A 19,153-nucleotide genomic window follows, 5' to 3' on the forward strand; every position below is an offset into this window, starting at 1 on the left:
AAGACCAATCACTGGCCCCACAGGCTAACCAGTCTGAATATCAGACCTGAGCTAGTTAGCTCTTGGAATTGGCTAATTACTCTCTCCCGGAGCAGCACCTGTTTAAGTAACATGAACAATATTAAGCACGATTCAAATACAAAATAAATTAAAGAACCAGTTGCTCATAGAGTTAACTTAAATGACAAACTCAGCTTACTTAGAACACAATTATTGAAAACTCTCAAGTTACATGTTTACGACACAATTCATCAAATTCAACATGAAGAACCCTGCACAGCAGTGATTCACCTACACCTGTTCCCAGTGTTAAAGGCATGTGGGAGAACAGGAACATCATAGGGACAGGTGGAGGTCATTCAGCCCCTCTAGCCCATTCTGCCAGATGAATTCAAAAGTAACTCATCTGATCAGCAACACTCTGTACTGTGCATGATTCTGGAGTGACTGTACTGAAAACTCAGTGTGATAACCCACTGCAGTACCCAATCTTAAAGCCCCAATATGCTTGATAATTTTTGTCTCTGCAAGTCTTTAAATAAAATGAAAGAGAATTGAATCTCCCTGTCCAATCAGTGCCGGGTAGGACAATGTGCCCTGAACAGTTTTTGCTGTATTTCAATTTGAAATTCTTGTTCAGTCATCATTAATTATTAGAGGTGACTCAAAATCTTCACATAGCAAACATTCCAAAGAAACTCTTTCCTTGGGCAGTGTCGACGTATCGCACCATCTCCTCGTTAACCCTGGAGAAGATCTGATCTCCCTCCTCAAACTCGAATATGGCTCCCTGGTAGGAGGTTTTGTACCAGGGCTCTCCATGTTGGCGGTAATGGCAGGCGGACTTGGTGGCCTTCAGTAACAAGGCTTCCTCTGGATAACTCGGTGACAGCTTGGTGAGCTCATGGCTCAGATAGATGGCCTTGTCCTGACAGCTGCTGTAATGGAAGACCACCTGGGTGTAAACAAAGTACTGACCAGGGGTCTTGATGACAAGATGGTTGTCCCTGAACTCCACACCCTCAGTGAAGGTGGAGTCCACCTCATTCTGCCAAATTACCTTCTTTTCTCTGCTGATTGGCGAAGCTGTGAGGAGAAAGGAGAAACAGCATAAGGATGGAATAAGGACAAAGAGACAGCATGAATTTATATGGCACCATTCACAACCTCATCAAACAATTAACTAATACACAGCACAATTTTTTTCTTTGTTGGGATGTGGATATCACTGGCAAGGTCAGCATTTGTTGCCCATCCCCAATTGCCTTTAAACAGAGTGGCTTGCTAGGCCATTTTGTAGGGTAGTTAATTATCATCCATGTTGCTCTCAATCTGGAGTCAGATATAGGCCAGGCTGGATAAGGACAGCAGGCTTCCTTCCCTAAAGGACATTAGTGAACCATGGGTTCAATGTTAGTTTCATGGTCATCTAGCTTTATATTCCCAATTTACTAATTGAGTTTTAACTCCACCAGGTATCATGGTGGGATTTGAACCCATCTCCCCAGAGCATCAGCCTGGGCCTCCAGATTACTAGCTCAGTGACATTACCAGTGTGCCACCATCTCCTCAATTAGTATTGTGGTATTGAAGGAATTGGGGCACCCAATTTGTGCACAGCAAGCTCCCACAAATTACAATGTGATAACAACCGGATCAGCTGTTTTGCAGTTATGTTGGGTGAGGGATACATATTGGTCAGGACACCAGGAGGTCTCTCCTGCTCTTCTCCAATTAGGGGTGTAAGTATTTGTGTTCACAGATGTTAAATATTAAACAGCACACGTAGGCCAAGGTAGGTAAGGATGGCAAATTTTCCTCCCATTGGTCGCTGAAGGAAACATTGCTAAATGTTCAGAAATCTGCACTGAGGTAGCTGATCTTGGCCAGGCAGTGAATAGATGGGATACAACTGGCCAGAGCATCCAGGGTGAGCCAGAATCCAGTTCAGGCAGGATTATGCTCTGCATTGCTATTTAGTGAACTCAGTGCCTGGTGGAATCCACAAGTCAGAACAAGACTAAGTTTGGATTTAATCCCTAGTGCAATTGTAAAGCCCACCACCACTCCCAGGCACAGCTCACACACCAAGGATAATCACTTCAGTGAAGCGCTGAGGTCTCCTATCACCCAAGGATTTATAAGAAGGATTTGGCAATCATGTCTGTGCTCTATCTTTGTTAAGACTATCCAATTAATCCCACTTGCCCTTTTCTTTCCCCAGAACCCTATAATTCCCCGCTGTGCCACAGTAGCAGTGGCTACAGGCAGGACATGGGGTTATTAATGAGGTTGAGAATAGTTCTGTACCTGTCAGGTGAGCTGCGATTCTTCCCCTCGGGTCATTTCCCACCTGCTTCATGAGACGAGGCAAATCTGGAAATGGAAATGACGGATTCTCAGTCATTATTGAAACACACACACAGACTGAAAACGGACTTACATCGAGAGAGAAAAGAAAGAGACAGAGACGGGGACAAGGAGAGAGTGTTAAGCAGATTACTAGACAGATTGCCATTGACTGAGACAGAGAGAGAGATTGTGAAAATGATTGACAGAGAGCTAAAGAGAGAAATTGACAAGGAGAGAAACGGAGTGATATTGTTAGAGAAATAGGCTGATAGAAATATTGTTAGAGAGATTGATATAGCGAGAGATTGACATAGAGGTAAAGAGAGAGAAAACAAATTGGAGATAGAGCACTCACCACTGCTTTGAGGCGTTGTTGCCAGGGGCGAATAAATAGTCTCAGTTTTCAGTCTTAATTCCTGGAGAAATTAAACAAAGAAAGAGATGAAAGTGTGAAATTCACCCAGAATCTCCATGAGATTTAACAGGACCATGTGTACAAAAGCTCAGCGAAGATCCACATGCGCACTCTGGGGCATTCAGACTCTGATTCTCAGATTCAAGATTGAAAGCAGATCGTTTATCAGAGAGGGGGCTGCTATTAACTAGCTCGCTGGGCTAAAGCTGCATAATGTACAGGATTTAATTTTAAACGTCTGCCGCTGTCCAATACAGGGCTGCTGAGAGACGGCAGCAAAAGCTAGCCCCTTGGATGAAGTGACTGAACACCGTTTACCGCTTTACTGCAAGGAGGTGGAAACCCACACTGAAACAACCACAGCTTTAGAGCGCACTTAAAGCAGACTCCCTGAGGAATGCAGAAAACCAGAGAAAGATGGAACTTGATCACTGTTCTCCAGAGAAAGTCACTCACCTGCTTTGAAGGGAGAACTCCGAACTGACAGAGTGCGAGGTAGGAAGACACAGCCAACAAGCCGAGCACAGCCACCGCACACAGGGACGGCCAGAAACAGCTTCTCTTCGGCTCCGACTGCCTGACGACAAATACTGCTCCACTCTCAAGGTCCAGCGACTTGTTCTCGGCGCTCATGGTGTCAGATGTGAGTCGGAGTTTTTGCAAGTACCAGGTATGTGTGTGTGAGTGATCCAGCTGTCCTCTCTCACTCTGAGCCAGTGCTTTGTGACTTCTGCAGCTCCACAGCAGCTCAATATAAAGAGCAGGGCCTCTCACTGGTAACGGTGATGTCACGGAATGGGGAATGCCCAGGCGAAAGCAGCAGCGTTTGGAAACTGCCATACTCCTGATCCGAATGTAACTATGTTGTGATTTGAGGGGGTGATCTGCCCAACTTTCATTCCATGTGTTTCCCAAACCCTGGTGAAACTTGAACAAAACCAAAAGTGGATTCCACAAAATGTCCCAATCTTTAAATTTATCCTAATGTGCCAATGACTGTCATTAACAATGAAAGGGAGAGGATATAGAAAGATATAAACAGAGAACTAAACCAACCGAAGAACTTGCATTTATATAGCACCTGTCTCAACTTCACGGTATCGCAAAGTGCTTCACAGATTGTGGCGTAGTGGTAAAGAACTGGGCTAATTAATCCAACAGACCAAACGAATCTTCCGGGCGACAAGCGTTCGAATCCCGATATGGCGGAATTTGAGTTCAATTAGTAAATCTTGCATTGGACGCTTCTCTCAGTAATGGTGCTATGAACCCATCTCAAGTGAAGTCAACCTGTTGCCCATACCTGGTCTAGCCTGCATGCGATGAAATGTGGTTGACTCTTAAATTGCCCTCTGAAATGGTGTGGCAAGCCACTCAGTTCAATGTTAGAAATATTGGCCTTGCTAGTGACACTCACATCCCATGAAAGGGAGGGGTGGGGAACAATGAAGTTCTTCCTGTTGTGCTTTGGGAAACAGGAAAACCAGTTTACACACAGCAGGATCACACGAACAGAAAGTGAATAAAGAAAATCAGACAAATAAAAGCAAAACACTGCAGATGGTGGAAATTTGAAATAAAAACAGAAAATGCTGGAAAAACTCGATGGGTTTGTAGAGAGGGGGACAGAGTTAATGTTTCGAGTCTGTATGACTTCTTCAGACCTGAATCGTTAACTGTTTCTCTCTCCACAGAAGCTGCCAGATTTGCTGAGTGTTTCCAGCATTTTCTGTTTTTCTTATAAAAGATCAGATAAGGTGATTTTTGTTGAGTGATGTGTATTGGAAAGCACAAAGTTCACAAAGGATGTATTGACCTTGGGGTGTTGTGGACCAGGTTTGCTTGAATTACATCAGGACTTCAAGGGTTAAATCATGAGGAAAGGCTGCATAAACATGGCCATGTGAATAAGAGATTGAGGGAGGTGATCTGTTCAAGGGTTTTAAAATATCAGTGGATCTGATAGAGTCAATTTGCAAAAGCTTTATCCTCTGCTGGGTGATCAGAGGACAAGTGGGCATAAGATTCATATTAGAGCAAGGCTGTTCAGTGGGGATATCAGAGGGCACTTTTTTACACAAAGGGAAGTAGAAATCTTGGACTCAATTCCTCTCCAAAAATTGGTGGTGACTGAGGGACAATTGGGGCTTTCAAGACTGAGATAGATTTTTGTTAGCTATGAATATCAAGGGACATGGGCTGGCGGATGGGTTCAGGCGCAGATTGGCATTGATCTAATTGAATGGTGGAACAGGTTGGGAGGCTGGGGCTGAATGGCCTCCTTTTGTTCATATGTCCTTATGCTCTAAATCATCTTGACCAGGTCATGTTACTCTACATCTAACCTGTGTTACACCTGATCTGGAGTAGGAGTAAGCTGGATTTAACAGTGTCTGAAGGACTTTGCCTACATTTCCCTCGAATTTGGAAAGACATTTCATCCCAACTATGGCCTGATTCACCTCAATGAACTCATTTCCATTGACTGAATCTTCCTCCCACAAAACCAACATTCTTCCATCTGCCTTCTAGAAATAGGCAAGTAAATTATTCATCAGAGCTACTTGGTCATTTTACATGGTAAATATCTATTTCACAGAAAGGAGAGGAGTTAATATGAAGCATAACCCTTTCTAAGAATTCACCTTATGAAGACTCTGGGTGGTATTTTATCTCTGGCATGCCATTTCTGATGGCAGAACCAGAAGTAGGCATCGCTCCTGCTCCCATGTCAGGAGCTGGCTCCCACCCGATTCTAATTGAAATCTAACATGCCAATGGCTGGCCTGGGAGCCGCATGTGATTTCACCGCGGGGGAAACTTTACATTGGTGAAACTTGCCATAGGCTGACGATGCAGCAGAAATGTATGGGCTGTAAGAGAGCCTCCGGGACAAACAGGGAGCCTCTTCCACACAGCCACACCTTTCCTGCTCAACTCCATGTCCATTAACAGAGGCTTATTGCAGGAGCACATGTGGCACGGGGGGGCGCGGTTTTCAAAATTTCAACTGTAAATATTTCACATTACGTTGGTTCCACTTTATTCATGCATGCATCATCATCATTTGTTCAGACAAGCTTAGTCAGAGAGCGAGGTGTACTGGCTTGCCTCACAGTTGGCACGTATTTGATGGTTACAGAGGAGTTAGGGACATTTCTAGTATTGTGGAAGAAACAATGTTGTGTTTTTTTTGTTCCCTCTTTGCTGAATGTTCACGTTAGTGTCAGTGTTGTACTTACCACTCTGTGGGACATGGCTGCACTTGCAGTCTCAGCTGGCCCTCCCTTCTATGCATTGTAAAGGACATTGTCCGAGATCACTCTCAGTGGCGATAATTGAAATGTTGTAGATGGACTCAAAGCCCTGTATGGACTCTGCCAGCCAACACACTGAGATGGACCCACATTTGGACAGTACTGACATCACCTTTTAGGCACCTCATTTATTTCCCTTGACTGACTTATCCCTGCCACCTCCCCACCCACCAAGCTCAGGATGCCAAGCCCCCTCACTTCACTCCTCCAAGCCCCAAGACCACCCTCTATCCTCCCTAGGATCCCTCTTCAACTCCTCCATGCCCCCAACCCCACTCCACAACCCATCCCTCCCTCACCCCTGACTCCGGTGTTGTACAACTCCCGCCCGATTCCGCTTCATGCGGGAATCCAGGACGTGGCAACCACCGCTCAGCATGTGAGCCAAGCCCAGGACAGATTCTTCACACCAGCCTGGGCCTCGCTTCCCTGAAAGGCTGAGGATGTTGGGCTAATTGAAACCTTCAGAACAATGGCTGATGGATTTCTCAAAGGGATCGAGTGTTAAAGAGCAAAGGGCACAGAAATCAAGTTAAAAGTTACGGATCAGCCCAGATCTGATTGGATAGTGAAGTTTCTCCCAGCGGAGCGAGCTTCTCCTGTCCTGATGTTTCTAATCTCTACGAATTAAATGGGCAAAACAATTGGCAAATCAAATTTAAGCGACAGTATGTCTCTTTTCCAAATAGCGCCAAGGGATTTTTCACATGCACCTGAATAGGCATGACCTCTGTTTAATGTTTGATCTGAACTGTTTGGCTTTGGCACTTTGAGTCATAGAGCCATTGGGCAGAATTCCACGGTTGCTTCCTGCTGGATTTGCACAAAATCCATAAATTTCCTCGAGTGCCCCACCCCGCCCCCACCCCGCCCCCCCCGGCCCCCCATTGCCTTCCCACCTGCTCCTTGACCTGCCCCACTAAGGGTGGTCCACCCATCTTTGCCCTAACTGAGGCCCTTAAGGCATCTTGCTTGACCCTCGGGTGGGAAAGGGTGTCGGGCGGAGGGGTGTGCCTCTCTCACGGGCCCCACCAAAGTTTGCCAACCTGCCAGGGGCACCCTCCCTATTTGGCCTTACTATCAAGACCTCCAACCCCTCTCCCCACCACCCCATGGTCTCCACTCCCTTCTCTGCCACAAGACCACCACACGTAGTCCTAGGGCTCTGGCACTTTGACGCTGGGGACTGCTTGTAGTTCCACCAGTGGACAGTGCACCCAGTGTCGCTGCTGGGATCACAGAGATGCTGGCCATTCAGATTGGCTGGAAGCTTCTTGGGGCGGAACCTCCTCCCGAGTGAGGGGCAGAAGACCCTCCTCCAGCCATTCAACACTCCACAGAGTACTAAAAGGCTGTAGGGCTGTCGTGATCGGAGTGGAGGGGAAACTGTTCCATCTGAAAAATCCCGCCTGTAAATTCATTCACTGTGTTGAAGGAGGCATTTCTACCTACCAAGTCCATGCCAACTGTCCATGGAGCAATCCAGTTAGTCCCATTCACTCCCCTATTCCCTGTAGCCCTACAGGATTATTCCCTTCAAATGGCCACCCAATTTCCCTTTGAACTCATTGATTATCTCCACTAGCCTCATAGGCAAGGAGTCCCAGGCCATTACCACTGGCTGCATAAAAAAAACTTGTTCCTCACATTCCCCCTGCATCTCTTGCCCCAAAATCTTAAACCTCTGTCCCCCAGACCTCGTACAATTAATTAATAGGAAACATTTTTCCTTGTCTACCTTATCCAAAGCTGTCATAATCTTTTGCACGTCTATCAAATCTCTCCCCAGTCACTTCTGCTCCGAGGCAAACCCCATCTTCTCTAGCCTACCCTTATAGCTAAAATCCCCAACCCTGGAAGCAGTCTGGTAAATCTCCTCTGCACTACCTCAAGGACCCTCACATCCTTCCTAAAGTGTGGTGAGCTGGAGTGGATGCAACACTCTAGTTGTGACCTAAACAGAGCTTTATAAAGGTTCAGCATAACTTCCCTCCCTTTGTATTCGATGCCACGATTTATGACTTCCAAGATCACAAATATTTCTGATGTTGTAGTGACCTCTCAGGATTGCAAAGCAAACAGCTTATATTTATTTCATGACTTTAATGTGATAAAACATCCCTAAGTCCTTCACAGAGTAATTAAGAGTACCAAACAAAATATGATACCGAGCCACCTAAGGAGATATTAGGGTGGGTTACCTAACCAGGTGTCCCTGTACACTAGAGGGTTGTCTTGGTCACTATGCAATTGGTTACAAAAACAGAATTACCTGGAAAAACTCAGCAGGTCTGGCAGCATCGGTGGAGAAGAAAAGAGTTGACGTTTCGAATCCACATTTCCCTTCAACAGAACTGAGTGTAGTTAGGAGAGGGGTGCAATATAAGCTGGTTTAAGGTGGGGGGCGGGGGGAAAGAAGTTGAGGGTGGGGTGGTTGTAGGGGCAAGCAAGCAGTGATAGGAGCAGATAATCAAAAGGTGTCACAGACAAAAGGATCAAAGAGGTGTTGAAGGTGGTGATATTATCTAAGAAAAGTGCTAATTAAGAATGGATGGCAGGACACTCAAGGTACAGCTCTAGTGGGGGTGGGGTGGAAAGACTGACAAGGTATTAGTTGTAGATTTAAAAATAATGGAAATAGGTGGGAAAAGAAAAATCTATATAAATTATTGAAAAAACAAAAGGTGGGGGAGGGGGAAGAAACGGGGTGGGGATGGGGGGAGGGGGAGTTTAAGATCTAAAGTTGTTGAATTCAATATTCAGCCCGGAAGGCTGTAAAGTGCCTAGTCGGAAGATGAGGTGCTGTTCCTCCAGTTTGCGTTGGGCTTCACTGGAACAGTGCAGCAAGCCAAGGACAGACATGTGGGCAAGAGAGCAGGGTGGAGTGTTAAAATGGCAAGCGACAGGGAGGTTTGGGTCTTTCTTGCGGACAGACTGCAGGTGTTCCGCAAAGCGGTCGCCCAGTTTGCGTTTGGTCTCTCCAATGTAGAGGAGACCGCATTGGGAGCAACGAATGCAGTAGACTAAGTTAGGGGAAATGCAAGTGAAATGCTGCTTCACTTGAAAGGAGTGTTTGGGCCTTTGGACGGTGAGGAGAGAGGAAGTGAAGGGGCAGGTGTTGCATTTTCTGCGTGGGCATGGGAAGGTGCCATAGGTGGGGGTTGAGGAGTAGGGGGTGATGGAGGACTGGACCAGGGTGTCCCGGAGGGAACGATCCCTACGGAAAACTGCCAGAGGGGGTGAAGAGAAGATGTGTTTGGTGGTGGCAGCATGCTGGAGTTGGCGGAAATGGCGGAGGATGATCCTTTGAATGCAGAGGCTGGTGGGGTGATAAGTGAGGACAAGGGGGACCCTATCATGTTTCTGGGAGGGAGGAGAAGGCGTGAGGGCGGATGCACGGGAGATGGGCCGGACACGGTTGAGGGCCCTGTCAACAACCGTGGGTGGAAAACCTCGGTTAAAGAAGAAGGAGGACATGTCAGAGGAACTGTTTTTGAAGGTAGCGTCATCAGAACAGATGCGACGGAGGCGAAGGAACTGAGAGGATGGGATGGGGTCCTTACAGGAAGCGGGGTGTGAGGAGCTGTAGTCGAGGTAGCTGTGGGAGTCAGTAGGCTTGTAATGGATATTGGTGGACAGTCTATCATCAGAAATTGAGACAGAGAGGTCAAGGAAGGGAAGAGAAGTGTCAGAGATGGACAATGTGAAAATGATGGAGGGGTGGAGATTGGAAGCAAAATTAATAAATTTTTCCAGGTCCCGACAAGAGCATGAATCAGCACCGAAGTAATCATTTATGTACCAGAGAAAGAGTTGTGGGAGGGGGCTGGAGTAGGACTGGAACAAGGAATGTTCCACATACCCCATAAAGAGACAGGCAAAGCTGGGGCCCATGCGGGTACCCATAGCCACACCTTTTATTTGGAGGAAGTGAGAGGAGTTAAAGGAGAAATTGGGAGGTCATGATGGAGTTGTATAGAACCTTGGTGAGGCCACAGCTGGAGCACTGTGTGCAGTTCTGGTCGCCACATTATAGGAAGGATGTGATTGCACTGGAGGGGTTGCAGAGGAGATTCACCAAGATGTTGCCTGGGATGAAACATTGAAGTTATGAAGAGAGGTTGGATAGACTTGGGTTGTTTTCGTTGGAGCAGAGAAGACTGAGGGGCGACCTGATCGAGGAGTACAAGATTATGAGGGGCATGGACAGGGTGGATAGGGAGCAGCTGTTCCCCTTAGTTGAAGGATCAGTCACAAGGGGACACAAGTTCAAGGTGAGGGGCAGGAGGTTTAGGGGGGATGTGAGGAAAAACTTTTTTACCCAGAGGGTGGTGACGGTCTGGAATGCGCTGCCTGGGAGGGTGGTGGAGGTGGGTTGTCTCACATCCTTTAAAAAGTACCTGGATGGGCACTTGGCACGTCATAACATTCAAGGCTATGGGGCAAGTGCTGGTGAGTGGGGTTAGGTAGGTAGGTCAGGTGTTTTCACGTGTTGGTGCAGACTCGATGGGCCAAAGCGCCTCTTCTGCACTGTGTGATTCAGTGATTCTGTGATTCTGTGATTCGGTGATTCTGTGATTCGGTGATTCGGTGATTCGGTGATTTGATGATTCTGATTCAGTGGTGTAACCAATTCAGGGTCACAAAGATGGTGATTAACTTTGCACGAGTGGGTCAAGGGAACCTGCCAGAATCGCTTGAGTAAATCTATCTTTGTAATGTAGGATGCTTTACCTACCCTAACTGTGCCGTCTTCTAGCCGGGGTATCGGGTGGGAGTCGGCTCTGGTCACTGCATTAACTTTTCGGTAGTCAACGCAGAACCTTGTGGAGCCATCCGGCTTGGGAATGAGCACAACTGGGGAGCTCCAGCTACTGCTGTTGGGCTCTATTAGTTAGTGCTCCAGCATGCAGTTAACCTCCTCCTGAACTGGGCCAGCTTTCCTGAGCCAAGACAATAGGGATGTTACCTTATTGGAGGGGCCTCTCCCACACCCACAGGTAGGTGGGAGAGGTGGGTGAATAAGTAGTTTCATTCACTCATATCTCTGTGTTGGTTAGCCAGGTGGTCGGAGGTTCAATGTGGGTCCCACCCAAGCCTCCCTCCAATTCATCCCCACTGTTACCCTCATCCTCTGATCGATGGCAATGGGACAGACGGTTAACTGCTTGTCCCCTTCTCGGCTGTGATATTCCTTTATCATGTTGACATGACACAGCTTTTGCTATTTCCCCTAATCTGGGATCTCAGTTAGAGAGTTTACTTCCCTGAGCTTCTTTGCTATTCTGTAAAGTCCACTGAACCGGGCTTTTAAGGGTTCACCTGGTATTGGTAGGAGCACTAACACGTAGTCTCCAGGGTGACAGAGCATGTTTGTCTGCCTGTCTCTTCATAGCTGTATGGGAGATGTTTAAGTGTTCTCGAGCCACAACACAGGTTCTCATGAGTCGCTCCCTGAACACTGTTACATAGTCTGACATGGATACTTCCTCCTTCTGTTCTAAACACCTCTCTCTGATTAGTTCCAGAGGCCCTCGCACTTGGTTCAAACAGAGTAAACTCATTAGGTGAGTCCCTGACAGCGAACAGAAGAAAACCTAGTCCTTTATCCCAGTCATGGAGGTACTTGTGCCCTGACCATTGTTTTTAGGGTCTGGTGGTACCGTTCTAGCGCCCCCTGCAACTGCGGGTAATACGCTGAAGACTTCAACTGGGTCATGCCCAGGTTACCCATGACTTCCTGGAATATTTTGGACATGAAATTTGAGCCCTGATCTGACTGGATCTCGGTGGGCAGACCATACCCGGTAAAGAATTGGGTCAATTCCCCCACCCACTGTTTTAGCAGATATGGTCCTCGGGGGAACAGCCTCTGGGAAGCGGGCAGCCACGCCCATGGTGGTACTTCCTTGCAATCCCCACTTCAGTTGCTAGAAGCCTTGTCCTGAAATACTTCACCTGTTGTGTATTTCCAAGGGGTTTGGGGTGGGTCTGCCTGTGACAGCCATTGTTTTAATATCCAGCACTTTACATTTTAATGTCTCTTCCTCAGACAGTGACAAGTTTTGGTGGGTCATTGAATTATAGCAAATGTCTCTCTCATCACACTCATCTGAGTGTGGTTTGTTTGTTTCTTGCCTTCACCCTGGAAGGTAGCCTTGTATATTTAAGTAGCTTGTCCTACCTCATTTCAAATTGAAAAATTTCAGTTCAATTGAAAGTTGAAAAATCATATTTTCAAAACTAAAAGTGCGTTGCCTTGTGACAGAAGCTACAGAATTAGGGATCCATGATGGTTAATCTTCCCCTTTAAAGGGATCTCTGATGGTTGAACTCCCTCTTTTAAAGGGAGCCCCATTTTTACACTCCCTCTTTAAAGTGGGTCTCTGATTGTTAGACTCTCTCTTTAAAGTGGGTTTCTGGATGGTTAGGCACCTCTTGAAAATTGCGCCTGATGGGTTGATTCCCTCTTTAACGGCTGTCTCAGATGATTATACTTCCTCCTGAAAGAAAATCTCCGATGGTTAGAGATCCCTTTAAAACTGGTCTCTGAAAGCAATGTAGCTAAGGGAGAACCAGTGGATGTAGTGCATTTGGATTTTCAAAAAGGTGCTATAGGAAAGGTTGCTGTAAAAGGTAAGGTCTCTTGGTGTTGAGGGTAATATATTAGAAGCAATAGATAATCAATTAACGGTAAGAAAAACTGAGTAAGAATAAGCAAGTTATTTTCAGGTTGGCAGCATATTATTACTGGGCTGCCACACGGATCAATGCTGAGGCCTCAAATATTTGCAAATGACGTAGGTGAAGGGACTGAGCATAATATATTCAAGTTTGCTGACATTACATAGCTAGGCAGAAAAGTAAAATCCAGAGAGGACACAAAGTGTCTTCAAATAAATAGAGATAGTTTAAGTGCTTAGGCAAGAAGTTGACAGATGGAACATAGAAGTCGGGACATGTGAGGTTATTCACTTTGGATGGGAGAATAGAAAAGTAGTGATGAGAAACTATTCAATGTTGTTGTTCAGAGGGATCTGGATGTCTCTGTACAAGAAATTTAGCATTCTGGTACAAGAAGCTATTCAGAAGACCACACCTGGAGTACTGTGTATAGTTTTGGCCCCTATATCTAAGGAAGGATATCTAAGGAAGGCCTTGGAGGTGATACAATGAATTTTCACTAGTTTGGTTCCCGGGATGAGAGCATTGTCCTTTGAGTGGAGATTGAGTCGAATGGGTCTATGTTCACCAGAGCTTAGAAGAATGAGATGTGATCTCATTGAAAAACATAAGATTCCGAAGGTTATCCAGGAAAGAGACTGAGAGGTGGCGCCTCCCCTTGCTGGGGAGTGTAGATCTTGAAGCCACAGTCACAGAATCAGGGGTTGGCCATTTTGGACAGAAATGAGGAGACATGGTTTCATGCAGAGGGTTGAGGATCTTAGGAATTCTCTGTGCCAGGTGGTTGTGAATGTTCAATCATTGAGGTGGTGATCAAAGCTTTCTCAAGCCTTCAGGGGAATCAAGGGATTATGCGAGTTGGGTGTGAAAGTGGATTTGAGGTCGACGATCAGCCATGATCTAACTGAATGGTGCAGCAGGCTCGAGGAATTATATTCCTCCTCCTGCTCCTATTTCTTATTCCCAAACACCTGACCCCCCTCACCCAGAATCCCAATCTCCGAAACCTGTGAATTCCTGATCTCCTGATCCTCTCTCAAATTCCCAATTTCCTGATCCCTTCTCAGGTTCCCAATCTGGTAATTCTGGATTTGAATTCCCATGAAAATCTCTAAATGTAAATCAATGTGCAGTAAACAGAAAGAAACATTTCATTTTCTTAAAATATTTTTATTAATTTCTGTACACCCATGCAGAAGTAAATAATAATTTAAATAATAAATAATATAAATATGATACTTGATAAATACAATTAAATAATAACTTAAATCAATCTGGAACATTCTAAGCTTGACAGTATTTACATCACTGAAAGATATTTTTAAACCAGATGTTACATTTTTAATAAAACACAGATTTTGGGCAATGAAGCACAAACAATATTCACCAGCCCAACATTCTAGGTAAAAAGAATCTCTCGGTGGGTCGAACCAATTAGGTTTCTCGCTGGGATCACTGCGTATTTCCCAGTCTGAAGAATGACAAATGGAGGCTGCAAGGCACTGGGAGAATGTAACTTGTCCAGAGAGACAAACAACCCCAGCAATAGATCAGAGCAGCACATGTTCATTCAAATAATGACCAGTCAAAACAGTAATAAACCACCAACAGCTTCTTCAAATTATTCACCATCGTGCATTTTTTAAAATGGTTTTCATAGTGTTTGGTGAGTCTTCTCACCCCATCTTAATTGGTTAAGTGTTAACCACACATATTCTAGAAAGATTAAGATCCTATGAAAAGTTAACCAATGGCATTGTAGAGGTGGAAGGCCAATTGGCTGTTGGGAGCTTGTCTGGCTTCATCACCCAACAGAAAGCTCAGAGTCTTTGCACGAGAATCATTACTGAGTTTTCACAAAGGTATCAGAGATATTATAACACAAATAGATGGTAAGGCATAGCCCATACTCTTCAAGAACCAATAACTGGCACCACAGGCTAACCAGCCTGAATATCAGACCTGAGCTAGTAAACTCTTTGGATTGTCTAATTACTCTCTCCCCGAGGAGCACCAGCTTAAATAACATGAACATTAAATATCATTTAAATATGAAATAAATTAAAGAACCAGTTGCTTTCAGAGTTCACTGAAATGAGAAATTCAGCTTGTTTAGAGAACAATTATTGTGCAACCATCTCTTTACACGTTTGCAACACAATTCAGCTCATGGAACATGAAGAATCTGGCACAGTAGTGATTCACCCACATCTGTTCCCAGTGTTAAAGGTATGTGGGAGTACAGGAATGTCATTGGGACAGGTGGAGGCCATTCAGCCCTTCCAGCCTATTCTGCCAGATGGGTCCAAGCATAGCCCCCCCTGATGAACAACACTCTGTGCTGTGCAGGAAGCTGGAGTGACGTTACTGAAAGTTCAGTGTGATAACCCACCACACTATCCAATCCTAAAACACTAACACATCTGATAATTTTTTGTCTCTGTAAGTCTTTACATAAAATGAAAGAGAATTGGATCTCCCTGTCCAATTAGTGCCAGATAGGACAATGTGCCCTAAACAGTTTTTGCTGTATTTCAATTTGAAATTGTCAATAACTGTTCATCACTAGGGGCAATGCAAGATCCTTACACAGCAAACATTCCAAAGAAACTCTTTCCTTGGGCAGTGTCGACATATCCCACCACCTCCTCGTTAACCCTGGAGAAGATCTGATCTCCCTCCTCAAACTCAAATATGGCTCCCTGGTAGGAGGTTTTGAACCAGTGCTCTCCGTGCTGGCGGTAATGGCAGGCGGACTTGGTGGCCTTCAGTAACAAGGCTTCCTCTGGATAACTTGCTGACAGCTTGACGAGCTCATGGCTCAGATAGACGGCCTTGTCCTGACAGCCGTTGCTGTAGAAGACCACCTGGGCGTAAACAAAGTACTGACCAGGCGTCTTGATGATGAGACTGTTGTCCCTGAACTCCACACCCTCGGTGAAGGTGGAGTCCGCCTCATTCTGCCAAAAGACCTTCTTTTCTCTGCTGATTGGCAAAGCTGTGGGGAGAGAGGGAAAACAGCATAAGAAAGGGATAAGGACATAGAGACAGCTTAAATTTATATAGTGCCATTCACAACCTCAGGACATCACAAAGCACTTTACAACCAATGAGGTACTTTTGAAGTATAGTCACTATGGTATTGCAGGAAATTGGGCAACTAATTTGAGCACAGCAAACTCCCACAAATTGCAATGTGTTAACAAACGACTCATCTGCTTTTCAGCTATATTAGGTGAGTGATATATATTGGCCAGGACACCAGAGAGCCTTCTACTCCAAATGGGAGTGTAGCCAATTTGTGTTACATATTAAGCAGTACAAGTTCTATTCATTGGTCACTGAAGGAAGTATTGCTAAATGCGCAGAAATCTATGTTGAAGAAACTGATGTTGGCCAGGCAGTGAATAGATGGGATACAACTGGCCGCAGCATCCAGGGCAAGCCAGGATCCATGTCAGCCAGGATTTTACTCCTCCTTGCTCTTCACCAGCATCGGGTGGAATCCACAAATCAGAATAAATCTGGGTGTGGATTTAATCCCAAGTGCAATTGTATAGCCCACCATCACTACCAGGCTCAGCTCACACATCAGTGAAGCGCTGGAGTCACCAATCACCCAGGGAATGGGAGGAAGACATTTCACAGGTGGATTTTGGCCCCATTGTGCCTGTGCAGTGTCTTTGTTAAGACTATCCAAATAATCCCATCCCCCCTTCTCTATGCCCAGCACCCTGAAATTCCTTGATGTGCTGCAGCGATGGTGGTTATCTAAAGGACATGGGGTTATTAATGAGGTTAAGAATAGTTCTGTACCTGTCAGGTGAGCTGCGATTCTTCCCCTCGGGTCATTTCCCACCTGCTTCATGAGACGTGGCAAACCTGGAAATAGAAATGACGGATTCTCAGTCACTATTGTAACACACACAGACTGAAAACTGACTGACAGTGAGAACGAGAGAGAGAGAGAGAGAGAGAGAAAGGAAAGAGACATAGAGATGGGGCAAGGAGATAGAGTGTTAAGCAGCTTGCTGGGCAGATTGCCATTGACTGAGACATCGTGAGAGAGAGATTGTGAAAATGATTGACTGAGAGCTAAGGAGAGATGTTGACAAGGAGAGAGATTGAGCAATATTGGGAAAGAAACAGATTGATCGAGAGAAAAATTGATAGAACAAAACAAAAATTGATAGAGATCGATACAGAGAGAGAGAAGAGATTGGGAGAAAAGCAGATTGATAGAGAGAGCACTCACCACTGTTCTGGGGAGCTGCTGCCACGTTCGAATTCTGTCTTAATTCCTGGAGAAATTAAACAAGGAAAGAGATTAAGAAGTGAAATTCACCCTGAATTTCCATGATAATTTAGCAGGACCATGTTTGTATTCAATCCAGACCTACAGGTACATTATCTTTGTATTCTAAACGTTTTATTCTATTGTTTTGATGTTTTTTTTTAAAGAAAAAGAAGCCTTTTTAAACTTTATGTTTTGGCCTTTTTCTGGTTCAGGTGTCATTATTGAAACTAGAATGAACAATATTGGTGCGATGGAGGAGAATCATTTGAGGTCCTTCTGAAACTATTTTCCAACTGTGTTAGAGTCGAGACTGACAGCAGATCGTTCCTGTTTCTGCCTTAGTTGTGTCGACAGCACAGACTAGTATCTATATTCCGCGTTTATCAGAGAGGGGGCTGCTATTAACTAGCTCACTGGGCTAAAGCTGCATAATGTACAGAGTTGGATTTTAAACGTCTGCCGCTGTCCAATACAGGGCTGCTGAGAGACGGCAGCAAAAGCTAGCCCCTTGGATGAAGTGACTGAACACCGTTTACCGCTTTACTGCAAGGAGGTGGAAACCCACACTGAAACAACCACAGCTTTAGAGCGCACTTAAAGCAGACTCCCTGAGGAATGCAGAAAACCAGAGAAAGATGGAACTTGATCACTGTTCTCCAGAGAAAGTCACTCACCTGCTTTGAAGGGAGAACTCCAAACTGACAGAGTGCGAGGTAGGAAGACACAGCCAACAAGCCGAGCACAGCCACCGCACACAGGGACGGCCAGAAACAGCTTCTCTTCGGCTCCGACTGCCTGACGACAAATACTGCTCCACTCTCAAGGTCCAGCGACTTGTTCTCGGCGCTCATGGTGTCAGATGTGAGTCGGAGTTTTTGCAAGTACCAGGTATGTGTGTGTGAGTGATCCAGCTGTCCTCTCTCACTCTGAGCCAGTGCTTTGTGACTTCTGCAGCTCCACAGCAGCTCAATATAAAGAGCAGGGCCTCTCACTGGTAACGGTGATGTCACGGAATGGGGAATGCCCAGGCGAAAGCAGCAGCGTTTGGAAACTGCCATACTCCTGATCCGAATGTAACTATGTTGTGATTTGAGGGGGTGATCTGCCCAACTTTCATTCCACGTGTTTCCCAAACCCCGGTGAAACTTGAACAAAACCAAAAGTGGATTCTACAAAATGTCCCATTCCCTAAATTTATCCTAATGTGCCAATGACTGTCATTAACAATGAAAGGGAGAGGATATAGAAAGATATAAACAGAGAACTAAACCAACCGAAGAACTTGCATTTATATAGCACCTGCCACAACCTCGTAGCACCTCAAAGCCTTTTCACAGAGAGTGAAGTCCTTTTTGATGCGCAGTTACTGTTGTGATATAGGAAGCAGAAAACCAACTTAGACACAGCAGGATCACATGAACAAAAAAACAAATAAATGATCAGACCAATATGATGTTTGTCGAGGCGATGGGTATTGGAAGCACAAAGTTCACAAAGGATATATTGACCTTGGGGAGTTACGGAGCAGGTTTTCTTGAATTACATCAGGACTTCAAGGGTTAAATCATGAGGAACGGCTGCATAAACTTGGCTTACGTTCCCATGTGTATAAGAGACTGAGGGGGGTGATCTGTTCAAGGGGGTTTAAAATATCAAGGGATCCGATAGAGTCAATTTGCAGAAGCTTTATCCTCTGCTGGGTGATCAGAGGACAAGTGGGCATAAGATTCATGTTAGAGCAAGGCTGCTCCGTGGGGATATCAGAGAGCACTCTTTTACACAAAGGGAAGTAGAAATCTTGGACCATCTCCCTCCAAAAAGCTTTGGCTTGTGGCGGGGATGAGGTGCGGAGATGGGGGGAGGGGGGTGGGGTGGGGTGGTGCAGTTGCAGCTTTCAAGATTGAAATGGATAGATTTTTGTTTGGGTACCAAGGGACATGGAGTTGAGATACAGATCAGCCATGATCTAATTGCATGGCACAACGGGGCGGAAGGGCTGAATGGCCTCCCACATTCATATGTTCCAATGTTCCAGATGACCTGGTAGTGTTACTTTACACTTAACGTATGTTACAGCTGACTTGGAGT

At 45.5% G+C, this 19,153-nt stretch overlaps 2 protein-coding genes across 2 annotated transcripts; both read right to left on the minus strand.

The window, feature by feature from the left end:
• Window positions 1–140: 140 nt before the first annotated feature.
• Window positions 141–3,444, minus strand: LOC144695322 (tumor necrosis factor-like). Its single transcript, XM_078566224.1, has 4 exons — window positions 3,224–3,444; window positions 2,708–2,768; window positions 2,311–2,376; window positions 141–1,086 (listed from the first exon to the last, which is right to left on the minus strand). Exons 1-4 carry the CDS (start codon window positions 3,398–3,400, stop codon window positions 674–676), a joined length of 717 nt encoding a protein of 238 aa, XP_078422350.1. The 5' UTR covers window positions 3,401–3,444; the 3' UTR covers window positions 141–673.
• Window positions 3,445–13,917: 10,473 nt separating this feature from the next.
• On the minus strand, window positions 13,918–17,948 carry LOC144695324 (tumor necrosis factor-like). Its single transcript, XM_078566225.1, has 4 exons — window positions 17,740–17,948; window positions 17,024–17,069; window positions 16,585–16,650; window positions 13,918–15,766 (listed from the first exon to the last, which is right to left on the minus strand). Exons 1-4 carry the CDS (start codon window positions 17,914–17,916, stop codon window positions 15,354–15,356), a joined length of 702 nt encoding a protein of 233 aa, XP_078422351.1. The 5' UTR covers window positions 17,917–17,948; the 3' UTR covers window positions 13,918–15,353.
• Between the last annotated feature and the right edge of the window lie 1,205 nt (window positions 17,949–19,153).

This window comes from Cetorhinus maximus, chromosome 21 (genome assembly GCF_964194155.1).
Source record: "Cetorhinus maximus chromosome 21, sCetMax3.hap1.1, whole genome shotgun sequence".
Classification (NCBI taxonomy): Eukaryota; Metazoa; Chordata; class Chondrichthyes; order Lamniformes; family Cetorhinidae; genus Cetorhinus; species Cetorhinus maximus.